The sequence below is a fragment of the Bombus fervidus genome, chromosome 7 (genome assembly GCF_041682495.2).
Source record: "Bombus fervidus isolate BK054 chromosome 7, iyBomFerv1, whole genome shotgun sequence".
NCBI lineage: Eukaryota > Metazoa > Arthropoda > Insecta > Hymenoptera > Apidae > Bombus > Bombus fervidus.
This window is the reverse complement of record NC_091523.1, coordinates 4,686,255-4,698,834: the sequence shown is the minus strand read 5'-3', so window position 1 is coordinate 4,698,834 and position 12,580 is coordinate 4,686,255. Positions and strand designations below refer to the sequence as shown.

Below are 12,580 nucleotides of genomic sequence, written 5' to 3'. Positions count from 1 at the left end.
CAAAAAGCCACGATGTATTGGCTGCGTCCAAGAGGATTGAACGGTAAATCGTACTTGGAAAGTTACGGATCGAAGCGCATTCACTAGTATATTGTAACGAATACGACCTCTTTGTTGCTGTTTTTACGTGACTGTTGGTTTTTAGGGGGAAGCTAAATTTCAAGGTAGCTCGCGTTCATGAACAGGAATTTGACCTGCGATCGATGCCAAGCGTTACACGTGACCGTTACTTCAAATCGAATGCTATAAAGATTGAGCTACGTTTATCGTTTTACGAAAAAAACTAGATGAACTGATTAGTTCCCTAATATATTCAACGTTTCAAATTAGAGTGTCAATTTTCGAAGAAATTAATTGAGATATACTTGATATACCTAATTGTACAATTCTATATCGATTCCATACCGAAACTAATCCCCAGGAACATGTGGATTGGATTCCAGGTGGCAGAATGTTTAAGCGGTTGTCGAAATCAAGGCGCCATAGTGCCGACGACGTGGCCCTTTCGTTGTCGAGCCCGACGACCCTGGACGAGCCACCGGGGACGTCGACGCCGCGGGACAACTGTCAGAGCATCAGCCCAGCCGCCCTGCTGAGGGTTTCGAGGACGAAGTACACCAGGAGAAGCTGCGGGGACGCGAGCGCCATGCAAGCGTTGCTCGCCACTAAACAGGAACAGGAGCAAGACGTCGCCGAGGCCGATTATCAAATGGTCACGGCCGTTCCTGCGTTCATCGTCGAACACGAGCCCGAGAAACAGCGTGGTAAATATTTCCGTACGATAATAAAACGAACAAAGTTAGGATGAAATAGAAAAATTTACTATTGACAGAGATAGATTACAGTAAAAAGTATTCGCTTTTCCTTATAAAATGCATAACGATATGTGAAATGAGGTGGCGTAAAAAATTTCAAAGGCTACATAGGTTACATGAGAAGCAAGATCGATCATTTTGAACAATATTCCTTGTCATTTTGTATTTATTGAGTATCTCGCGGCAGGCAGCGTATCTATCGCTGTAGGTTTCGACTTATTTCACTCTTTTTTTTCGGTGTTGTAATTGCGAACAATCTCAGGCATGAACATCGTAGCGAAATCGACGCTGTAATTTTGTCAGCAATCGAACAAATTATGGTTCGTGTTAACGACTGGGTACAAGTAGCCAATGACGCGATTCACAATGCATTTAACGAAGTCAGAAGTTTATAATTATCCATAGGGACAAATAAACGCCATCGGTTTTCTCGTGTTGACAAGCGTTTAGCTATCGAGGACGCGTTTAATGACTGTTACGTTTCCTCATAGTTCGAAAATATTACGAATAAAAAAGAAATAAATGGGACACCGGAGAGGCATTCTTTTATAGCTTTTATTAATGTTTTAGTAAATTTTATAATAAATCATGCTTTACGTTTTTGACGTAAGTTTTTAAAGAGTGTCGTACATCTAGTTTCCTGACAAAAGTTACATCGACGTATTAAAAGATTACAGAATTTCTCAATTGGCTCTCCATCTTCTCCTACCTTATCACAGCGAATACTACATAAAATCTTCATTCATTATCACCGTCGCAGGCAATGACACCGTTTTAAACCATCGAAACGTGTCTGGAACGCATAATGTCGTCATCACTCATCGACTTTCTAAACTCGGGACGAATGGAAGAAACGTTTCGGCTATTTTTCTTCGAAAAATGTAGAGTTACTCGTAGGATTGTTCTTCCCGAGAGGCACGAATCCGCGAACTCGACTCGCGATCCTCGATCCGCATCGATCGAGCGATTTCGCCTAGACGGGCATCTTTAATTTTTTCGACTTATCTCACGACCTCCACCTGTCGAAGGAGCGAAATGTTCGTTACATAGAGGAATGCGGGTTAGGTTGCATCACGATGGACAACGGTTGCGCAATTTATGAATTATTATAGCGCGACCACAGGATGCGCGGAATACTCAAAGTTCATTCAGGTACGATTAATAAGCATAATACGTACTATCATAATACTAAGAACAACACAAATCCAATGTGGACATATTCTACAGCGATGTTTTCATGACTATGCTTGTAGATGAACGGAAATTACATCTATTGTGATGCATTCGAACAGACTAGCAAGGTTAATGGTTTCAGCGCACAAAATTTTCTTGTTGTTAAAACACATGTTGTGCAATTATCCGGATCAATCGTTTTCCTTGTGCAAAGTAACTTTGGTTAGCAATCTTAGTTCTAGCTCCTTTACATTAATATCATAGTTAGATTACTGCTTTCTGCTGCAGTAATCATAGACCGCAGCGAACTATCTATTACTTAGGTTTACATTTTCCTCAATTTGTGCCTATTTTTGATATCTTTCTTATCGATGTTATTAGAAACTGTTAGCTTTCCATATCGCGTATTATAATTTTGACTAATTTAAAAAATTCGAGTTTAAAATAGTCTCACGCAGCAAGAATATGCTGTCAAACTTGACCGTTACAATGAACGTTAGAAGTTTGGATAATTCGATGTTTACAAATAATTATTCATGTGCAGTCGGTGGTTATGGAAGATATAAGTTGGTTTAGCGTACAGAATTATAGTGGAATGTATTATTCTAGGTATCTTTTTGCTTCTATACTTAATAGCATTAAGATGTTTCATTTATAAGAATTCTAGACGGTCGATCAAGAAATTAAAAAGCTAGCTTTGATAAATAAGCGTCGTGTTAATTTATTAAGCGGCGGAATGACGTGCGAAAGTTTCACAAAAGCAATAATATTGGGCGCACGTATCGTTGCCTGACTTTTCCACTTTTATCGGAGGATCTAAATCAATTTAATTGGCCCGGTAGTTTCTACTACTCGAAGGGATGTGACAGAGTCGCTAAACGGCGTGGATAATCGTGATCGTTATCGTGTTTCACGCGAGTAATCGATCGCGGGCGCTATGATAACGGGCTAAAAAAAAGTACAGTTAACCGTGGGTTACCCTTTTGGTCGTTACGGTACAGACTGTGGTTCGATCGGCAACAAAAGCGATTCATTTACAAAATCGGTAAGCGTCGCATGCGACGCACGTTCAAACCAGAACGAGCCTTAACCAGCTCTAGAACGGCGTGGCAGGACGTGGCGATCATCGGGAAAAAGAGACGAGTTCGTGTTTCTATTCGTGTTCGTGGAGTAGGTACGAGCGAGCCACGATTTTCACATTCAAATTGTACGAAGACAGTTCGAGATGGTATGTGTGTACGAAAGTTCGAGGGTCAACCGCTTTAAAGCATCTCACTGCGGCGCACGCGTCACGCGAAATTAACAAATTAACACTTTGCCGAGTGGTCGGCTTGCTGTCAGGCGAATACATCTTAACTGGACATTTCTTCGTTGCTTCTATATATGAAGATACCTAGATCGTTTACAGTTCGTTAAAGATAACGGAGTTAAGAATTGGGATTTTAGGAGAAATGGGAATTAGGCAATTTGGTTTATTCATATAAAAAAAGTTTATGGATCACGTTTATGGATTATTCAGCTAAATCTTTGTCGATATTACTACCTCTTTGAAGGAAGATTATTCTGCTCAATATCTTACGATTAACAATAACAATAATATAAATATCAAAGAAACGAAATCAAAGAAATAAGACAAAAAAGATGATTTCTCAAAATCGTTTATCTGTAAAGAGCTTTTGGAACGAGAATGTGGAAAAAGAATTTCCTCAAGGAAGAGATAGTATCACCGTCACGTGCCCGTTTCTTTGTTGACCAATACATACAGAGGACACCGTTTCCTGATGTGGCGAATCTAAGTGCTCTCGAACAGAATTGCATGCTCTGATGGCTTCGGTGTCCTTTGCTTCGTGGCAACGGGTCCCAAGGTACTGTTGCTCTAGCAGTATAGAAGTTCGATACTGTGGTTTGACTTCTTTCTAAAGCCGGCGATGAGCCGCTAACGCTTCAACTTCGCATCCTTTTACTAATCGCGGCGCGAGTCACTCGCTTCGTTAGAACGAGCTAAGCGCAGCTGGATGTCTTTGCAGGTGCAACATTCTTTGCTCTGGAATGCGATCCTTTTCAAACTCTTTTCTATTGGAAAATCTATTCTAAGCTCGATAAATTTTGTTCTATTTTTTCATTATTAACCGCTAGTTCTTTTAAAAATGGTTAAAGAACGCGAATACAACGTAACTACTTAACAAGATTGAAAATAAATTTTCCATTCGTGTTTTTCACTTACCAGCTTAAAATATACATGGTCCCTGCTCTCGTTAACGCTTGTTAGGTTAAGGATCTCTTCACACTGTATGTGTCTTTTGGACTTTCGAAATGTTTGCCAATGTTAAATGGATCTATTTGTATATCGTTAACGTAAAATGCGTTGAAGAATATGTATATATATACGTGAATATTTGATATTCTTAAGAAATGATCTCTTAATAATTTAATGTTTAATGTAAATAATTAAATTTTCGTTAAAAGCAATAAATTGATAAAGCGGTTGAAGCGAAAAAAGTGATAAATTGATAATACATATATATTTGCAAAAATGCACAGTAATGAAACATAAAATAAAGTATCGTTCAGATTCTCTGGTGAAAAAATGTCTGAATAATTAACGCCTGAAAAATAGAGGAATAGTAAAAGATTGTTGTAGGCAACCGCGTGGATTACGATATTCAACGAAGTTACATCTTATCGGTTCATCGCGCAGTCACATTTTTTGTACCATAAATTAGTGTCTTCGATTCTTACGATTGATCGGGCAGTACAAATTCAAACGTACGACAATGTGAACGACGCTTAACGCGACAGCAATTTGCGCGAAGCATTAGCGGTACATATTTAGCATTCGCGAATATTTCGAAAATTAGCAAAAGTGAAGCACTTACAAGCGTCTCGCTTTCAAAAAGCATCGTGAAACTACTTGTCGGGTCGGAGCCTCGGTTTATAACAGGCCACGCGTCTGCCCGCGTTACGGTGCCTTCTTCTAGAATTAAAGTGCGGATTATAACGCGTTGTCGGCTCTTAGTGCCGTTCTTGTTCCTCCCTGGAAACAGTGTACCCTCGGTGACTAGCGGTGACGCGTTTCGTTCAGCTTTTTCCTCGCGAACTTCCACTCGTTCGACTCGTCTTGAAAAGCTAAATACCAGCCAGCTGGGGGAGAGAGAGAGAAGGTTGCTCTAGACGTTGTAATTGAATTGACTGTTTGAAGGAGATTTTATATCCGTGGATGATGAACGATTCACTGATACTGACTGCGAATTATGCCACTGACGAAGCACGATTCCGCTTAACAGTCAACGGATTTGAGATTTTGTTTGACGATACGTTCGAAGCGTGCAGAGCGAGTCGACGATCCTGACAAATTTGAACCACGGCTGAGACTTTTTGGAGGACAATAAACTGTGTCGGAATATCGAAGTCGCCAAGTGGAGAAGTTTCAATGTTTCAACGTAGGGCTCGTGACTGTCTTAACCATTTCGACTCTGGCAGGACCATACGTTCCTAGGTAATCCTTAAAAAGGCTGCTAAACGACCACCGACATACATGTGCGTGTGTCATTTTAAAAATTACGCTTAACAACGTTGCTCAGCGTCGGAGAGTATAACTCAAGCGTTTGCGTTATCGTTCGTTTGTTATTCGCGAAAATGTTCGTTAAATAGCTGTTGATTTAACGGATCTGTTCGCCGTATCATTATCGCGATACACATGATAGATAGAATACACATGATACGACTAATTTATTAAACCGCGTTATCATTATGTGTCCAGTGGATTAATGGATAGGAACGCGAGTTTTGAGGATAACGTGTGTACCGTACGAGTGCCCTATTCACCAGTCGCTTTTGTAACAAGGTTACGATGTCCATAATGTGTCTCCACTCGTAAAAATTATGCTTCATTTTCATAACTGAGATTCAAGTAATTAGATTAAATAGGATCTCATGGGAGATCGTTAATAACGTTAATTTTAATTACTGCAACATTCCTCTGGCTCGTTTTCGTTAGATATTGTTTACCTTGGATTTTAGCTGCCATATAGAAGTTCGCGGTTAAAGAAGATAACTCGAAGGTGTTTTTGTTCTTACGGGAGGAATTGTTTTAGGAAATGTGAAAATCGAGGTTACATAGGTTGTTCAAATTAGAGTTGCAATCTGCAGAATTAAAGAGGATAGGTTTTTATTAAGATGTAACTTATGGTAATGATAATAGATAAGATAGTTGTATTATTTTCGTTTTACGATAACACGCGAAAGACTTAATATTTGTCTTGCGAGACGTTCTTGAGGTTACATGTTGCGATACAAAGATTTTAAGCTATTCTACAGATGTAAAGCGAATATATTTAGTCTCGACAAATTATTATCAAGAAAAAGCTTGTTATAACGGAATATGATTACCCTGTGCTGATACTTTGTAATGGAAGATTGAAAAGGTTATCTAAAACATAGCTACGGTTTGCTTTTTTATATTATTGGCTGTTTAAAGTAAACAGCAAGGTTTTCTTAATGATATTAATATAAATGAATATAAATTATATAAGTAGCGTATAATTTCGATCTCACAAACTTTAATGTTTTATGTATAATATTTTACAGCATAGAATGACCTGGAAAATTATATAGTAACTCAACATAGTTACTAATTAAATTAAAGTAATAACGAATATTAGCTTATACATTTATTTGCACGCGCGATGCACGTGTCATAAAAACTGAACTTCCACGCGAAATGAAATATGCTGTCGTGACTTTGGTGTTGAAATAAGAAACATTAAGTGAAATACGAAGATTAATCACTCGTCGTGACAAACAGTGGGAACGATTTACAGAAATATGAGTAGTTTTCCAAAGAGATGACATTTTGTTACGTAATGGAAAAAGATATAGAATAACTTTCATTTATTTTCACGTTTCATGCGTCGTTATCAGTTGCAAGAACATCGCTTACAAAATTACATTTTACGCAAAACTACAAATATTATAATTTCCATAAAGAATCTCACGTTTAAAAATCTATTTCAATCGATTCAAACTACATCCCGGTAGTCGCGACCTTTTACCAAGACCATGGTATATTTCACTTACGTTAATTTTTATTTGAAAATCAATGTCACTTTCTCAATATCTTTCGCTATAGCATGAACAAAAGTAACCGTAATCATTTTTATTGCATCGCTCAATATAATTATCGTTACGTCGAGCGGTGTTCCGTGCTTGATTAATTAAGGAACTAATTAATCAAGGATAAAGCGATGACGCTTCACCGTCATCGCGGCCGTACTGTATATGACGCTGATAGCGTTCATATGGAAATACATGCACGCTTTAATTGTGCACTGTGGTGCACGGATGCAACTTGTTACCTTAATGAGAGTGTAAGTCATCGCACTTGTCACGCCGTGTTCGATTTATCATGAATTCTCTCGTTTTATCCCTGTGAGATTAATTCGAAGAATTACGAGTCGCATCCCCATTGTGCCATTTATTCTTATTTTTTTGTCTTTCAATTTGCATTAGAACATAATGGCGTAGTATGCGTCCGAGGAGCCGGAACGAAACTCTAATATTAATACAGCCGCGAGTTAAATAAAGATGGGTACGTTATTGCATCGTACGAATCTGATCAAATAAATATTGCGCGAAGCAGGTTTTGGCCTCGTTTTGCTTCTCGTTTTTTCAGAACTGTGAAATAAAGCAGACGAAACAGATACAATAAGTTTCTTAGTTCCTCAAATTTTCGAATATTCGGAAGTCTACTGGGTAAAATCTTTGTTAGACGAAGATAGACTGTATGAAAATTAATTTTGGCAGAATTGATCAATTACGTAACGATATCGTATTCATCCCAAATATGTTACGTTCCAGATAGACACAGTGTGGCGTTACTTAAACTCATTTCTTTCTTCAGTTCATGAATATTCGTCGTTATAACCTATAAAGGCATCTCGTCATATTAGAAATGCAAAAGGCGTCTTGTTAATGAGGTCTGAACTCTTCAAATTCGTCTACAATTTTTCCTCATAATTAAAAAAGTCGCATTTCTGCATGCTACTATACACCAGCTTATATTCGACAGGTAACGATACTTTTTTTTCAAACAATATCTACGAAAGCTATTCCTTCGAATAAAATAGGAACGAAATGCTTATAAAATTAGGATCGCTTGCAATTTACCAATTTACCAATTTATTAAAGCTTATTCATTCCTTTCTGCAAGCCATTGACCAATTAATCCCTGACCTACAGCTCTAAAAGCCAACTTTCAATAGTTAGTACTTACGCATTCGATGATTTCTCAGACGAAACATATATCTATCACGTTGCTGGATCGGTTAAATAACGAAGCGTGGCGCGCACACGAGCAACCATTAAAGAAATCGCGAGGCGACGGGTTAACGAGGTCGTATCACGAGTCGGCAGTCCGTCTGTTGTGCGAGCGTTATCGCAAAACACGTGTACCCGATACCTGAGCAGCCTGACAATTGTTTCCCATGGTATAGGAGCGAATGGCCCGGCCCCGTTAACCGGGCTCACACCTCGAAAAAGTAGTCCCAAAATACGCGGAACCATCGGTCGACCTGCTTGCCTCAGTCGCGCATACCCGACTTCCTCTTGCCCGTTCCTGCGGACGACCATATGTCGACCGCGAATGAGGATGCCGACTGGTGGTTTTTCGTCTCGCGGGATGGCCCGGTATCTCTTCTTTTGCCCGACTGCTGCGACTCGTGCAGCTGAATGTTTGCTCCGCTCGATTCTCCGAAATTTTTCACTTCTGCATAGCGAAGATGAGTCGTTACTTCTCTTAAATTACAACGTGTACTCGTTATGGTACTGTTTCTAAATATTAGACATTTAATTGTTTTGGAATAATAGAGTATGTGTATTTTATAGACTCCGCGCAAATGGTCGTGACATGACATTCCGCTTTTTTCAGGCTCGAGTTTTGGAGTCTGGGGTCGTAGAATGAGCAAGAAGATAGATTCGTTCCGGCGGGCTGGTTCCCGCGAAACGATTTGCTCCATTTCCGAAAGGTCCGACGCCGGAAACGGTAGCGCTAATAACAATAACAGTTGCACGGCAGCTAGCAATAACAATATTAGCCCGAAAACGGACAAGTCAGTGCCAGATCCGAAGCAAGATAGCAAGCTAGAAAAGAGAATACCGGGAACTTTCCATAGATCACCTTCTCCCTTTAAATCGTTCTTCATCCGCATGGGTTCCACGGGAATGCTCAACTCGGCGAGAAGTAACAGACGTTCGCAAAACATGGACGAGAGACTAAAGACCACCGAGAAGGAAAATTTGTTTAGAAGTTGTAGCACTAGTCAGCTGAACACCAGCCCGACTTACGTAAAGGGAGACGATCCGTCGGAAGGGATCGATTTACAGATCTCGAACCGCAAGGATAAAACCGTATCTTGCGACAATCTAGCGGATCGTCAAAATGACGACGCGTTCGACGAGCATATCGAAGACGCTACCGCGAGCTTATATCCCCTGGGAAATCCATCGATAACGAGCTTCAGTCCCTGTGACTTTGGCCAGTCCCGAAACGAATCGCCGATGCGGAAGAGCAGTAGCTGTGACTTCAAGGAAGCCAAGAAGTCTAGCTTTCCGTACGCTTTCCTACGATCGAAACTATCCGTCCTACCCGAGGAACGTCACAGTACGTTCGCCTCTAAAGACGAACGACTGTTCAAGACTGCCTCTGAGGAACATTTTCCCGCGTTGAAGATCGAGGATACGTATACCGGAACGACCACGCTTGGACGTCGTCGCACCAGGAACGGTAACTTGGCCAGGGGAAATCCGAACAAGTCTCAGGAACAGCCTACCTCGAAAAGCGGACGGAACTCGTACACTGAGTTTCGGAAGAGTTCGAGCAGATGCGAGGATAGGTACAGTCTAAACCCTGGTCATTTGGAGAGGATTGACGACAATTTCCAGCAGGAAGACACGGGCTGCTACAATTCGTACGATAGCAGTCCGATGTCCCTTCGAGGTAACGCGACTGTTCAACATCCAGAAACTGGCCAAGATAGAGTCGACTTTGCCGGAAGGATCAACGAATCTCGATTTTCCGAGACGTCCTCGTTAAACGTAGACCTGGACATGGTGGCAGCGTTGAGGAGCCACAGACGGAACTCCGCGCCCAGTGGTGAGCAGAGGCTTTCCTCTCATTACGTTAGCTCGAACGAGTCTGGGTACGATAGTGACGGGCCTAGAGGAGAGTCAGCGGCAGCTTCGGAAAATGAAGGTTTAAGTTTGAAGTGTACGGATAGTTCGGATACTAGCAGCGTGGTCGATTCGGAACTGGAGAAGCCTATCAGGAGCTCTACTCCCAGCGAGTGCCAAGAACAGGAGAACAGTAGCGATACCAGGATGAGAAAGCTTTCCGAGGCAGACGTCGTTCGGGCTGGTACGTCTGAGTTGAACGACGGTATAGACGGGCTTAGGTGGCATCAGAGTAATTCGGGGAGATTGCTGCCGAGCATTCATCAGACGTACGACGATGTCACGATGAATTCTCAGTTTCCAATTTGCGGGAACGGGCTGACCACGTTGCAAAGTTCACCAAAATCGCTGGATATCTCACCGCATCGAATGAGATTACAACAAGACAAGAGTAGGTTTCTCAGTGACATAATTCAACCACCGAAGAGGGTTAGACGATGTCGATTGGTACAACTGAATAAGAGAGATCCAAAAGAAAATTTGGGCATCCGCTTGGCGCAGCAACGTTTAGGCGAGTTGCGGTATATCGTTGTTCAGTTGGAAAGCGATGGAATAGCGCATAGGTAAGTTTAGGCGTTGTACAAAGGAGTTCGAAGGAGTTGTATATATAGTAGATCAAAGGGTCTATCGACATGACATAGTTTATCAGAGTATCATATCATAAGTAATAGGTAAATGTCAGAGGTAAAATCTTATCAGAGAATATTTAAGTGTTGTTTAGAGATAGTTTAGAGCGTATAGGAATAGATAGTAATTTATCGAGTTCCACCAGAGTTTCTCGATAAATAATCATCTGCCTAAATCAACTGCTCTTGGTTTTACTTCCACGCAGTCATATAATAAAGTTCAATTTTAACAGAGACGGAAGACTAAGGCTCGGTGATGAGATCGTCGAGGTTGAAGGGAAGGAGCTGAGGACGCTGGAAAGCCTGGAGGAGGTACAAGAGTTTCTAAGATCTTTCACCGGTAACAAAATACGTCTGATGACCGCGTTCGAGGAGACAGTGCCGCAAGTGTATGTCAGCCCTCCGACTTTACCTGGCGAGTACGAGTACCTGGAAAATGCAAAGAATCTTTCGAATCTGTCGTTGATCGACAGTGAAACGAGGCAAACTGTACAATCGAATCAATCGAGCACACCTGCCGCGGATGAAGGCATTCAGTCGACGAAAAGGCCGGACTTTCTGCCGCTTTCTTGCATGTCCAAAGAACGGAAGGGCGTGGAAAGTAATTTGGAATCGACGATGGAGCCGCAACATTACTTATCGAGACACATTGCTAAATTCGAGAAGGGCTACGGCAAGCCTAGTCTCGGTTTCAGTGTGGTGGGTGGCAGAGACAGCCCTCGCGGTGAAATGGGCATCTTCGTAAGGAGGATTTTCCCCGGTGGTCAAGCTGACGTCTCCAAGTCGCTGTTCCAAGGTAACGTAAACTAGTTTAACGAGCTTGGAATTGGTAATTAAATTGGTACTTGTCGATAGTTTGCTCGAGAGTCGTAGACCGTGACATTCAAAGAGTATGACATTCGATACCGGCTTTAAATCTTGCAAAAAAAATACCTCCGGATCGGTAATCTAAACGTATCGATCGGTGCAGTTGGAAACGATCTCCTCGAAGATCTATCGCGAGCTTCTCAATTCCTTTTACGGGCTTAGTGTTGCGGCGTGTAATCTCTCACGTTACCATTCCTTTGTGACCGTGACGCAATCGATCGCAGATTTCTCTGGCGTGGATCGCGCAAGGATTTCGTTCCATCGACATAGTTCGCTATTTCAGGATCACGGTGTGGATCGAGCGTGTCGATGCGTCACGTACGCGTTCGTCGTTCCTCGTGCATTCACGCCATGGACGCGTCGGACACACCTCGAATCTTTAATCCGACGCCTGACGTCGCGTGCATTTCTAAACAGTCCGGCACTCTTCGTGCCCTTTCTCGTTTCCTCTCCCGTTCCCCGGTCCCTTTGTTTTTTTTTCCTTTTCATTTTTGCCAACTCTTTCTTTTCCCGCCTATTGAAGCGGCGTGCCACTGGACTTGGCTTGGCGACCTCGTCGCCAGCTTTGTCAACGGGATCTTTTCTGTCGCTTTCTTCGTTGCCAAAGGCGAGCAAGTTAAATGGGACTCACGGTTACGTTATTGGACCTTTTTGGTTACGTTTATAGAACGCAGGAAGAATGGACCTGTGAATTGGATCGATTGGTAGGTCTGACGCAGTCAGAGATTTTAATGAATATTGAGTGGACGCAGACACGGACAGCCTGTTTATTTGCTGGCGATTTTCATTTGAAATTTCGTTTCGTAGATTCAATAATTTGATTAACTTGCCTAGCCTGCCAATGCTGGAAAATATGTGTTCTTTGATCGAAAT

General features: G+C 41.6%; 1 protein-coding gene across 3 annotated transcripts in view; it reads left to right on the top strand.

Moving 5' to 3' along the window:
* Positions 1 to 12,580, top strand: part of LOC139988964 (uncharacterized) — a 78,837-nt gene that overhangs the window by 63,589 nt on the left and 2,668 nt on the right. For all 3 annotated transcript variants that reach the window (XM_072006788.1, XM_072006786.1, XM_072006787.1), the window contains 3 exons: positions 444 to 764; positions 8,914 to 10,777; positions 11,074 to 11,636. In XM_072006788.1, the coding sequence (XP_071862889.1) occupies positions 452 to 764; positions 8,914 to 10,777; positions 11,074 to 11,636 (2,740 nt within the window). In that variant the 5' untranslated portion in view covers positions 444 to 451. The remainder of the gene's footprint in view (positions 1 to 443; positions 765 to 8,913; positions 10,778 to 11,073; positions 11,637 to 12,580) is intronic.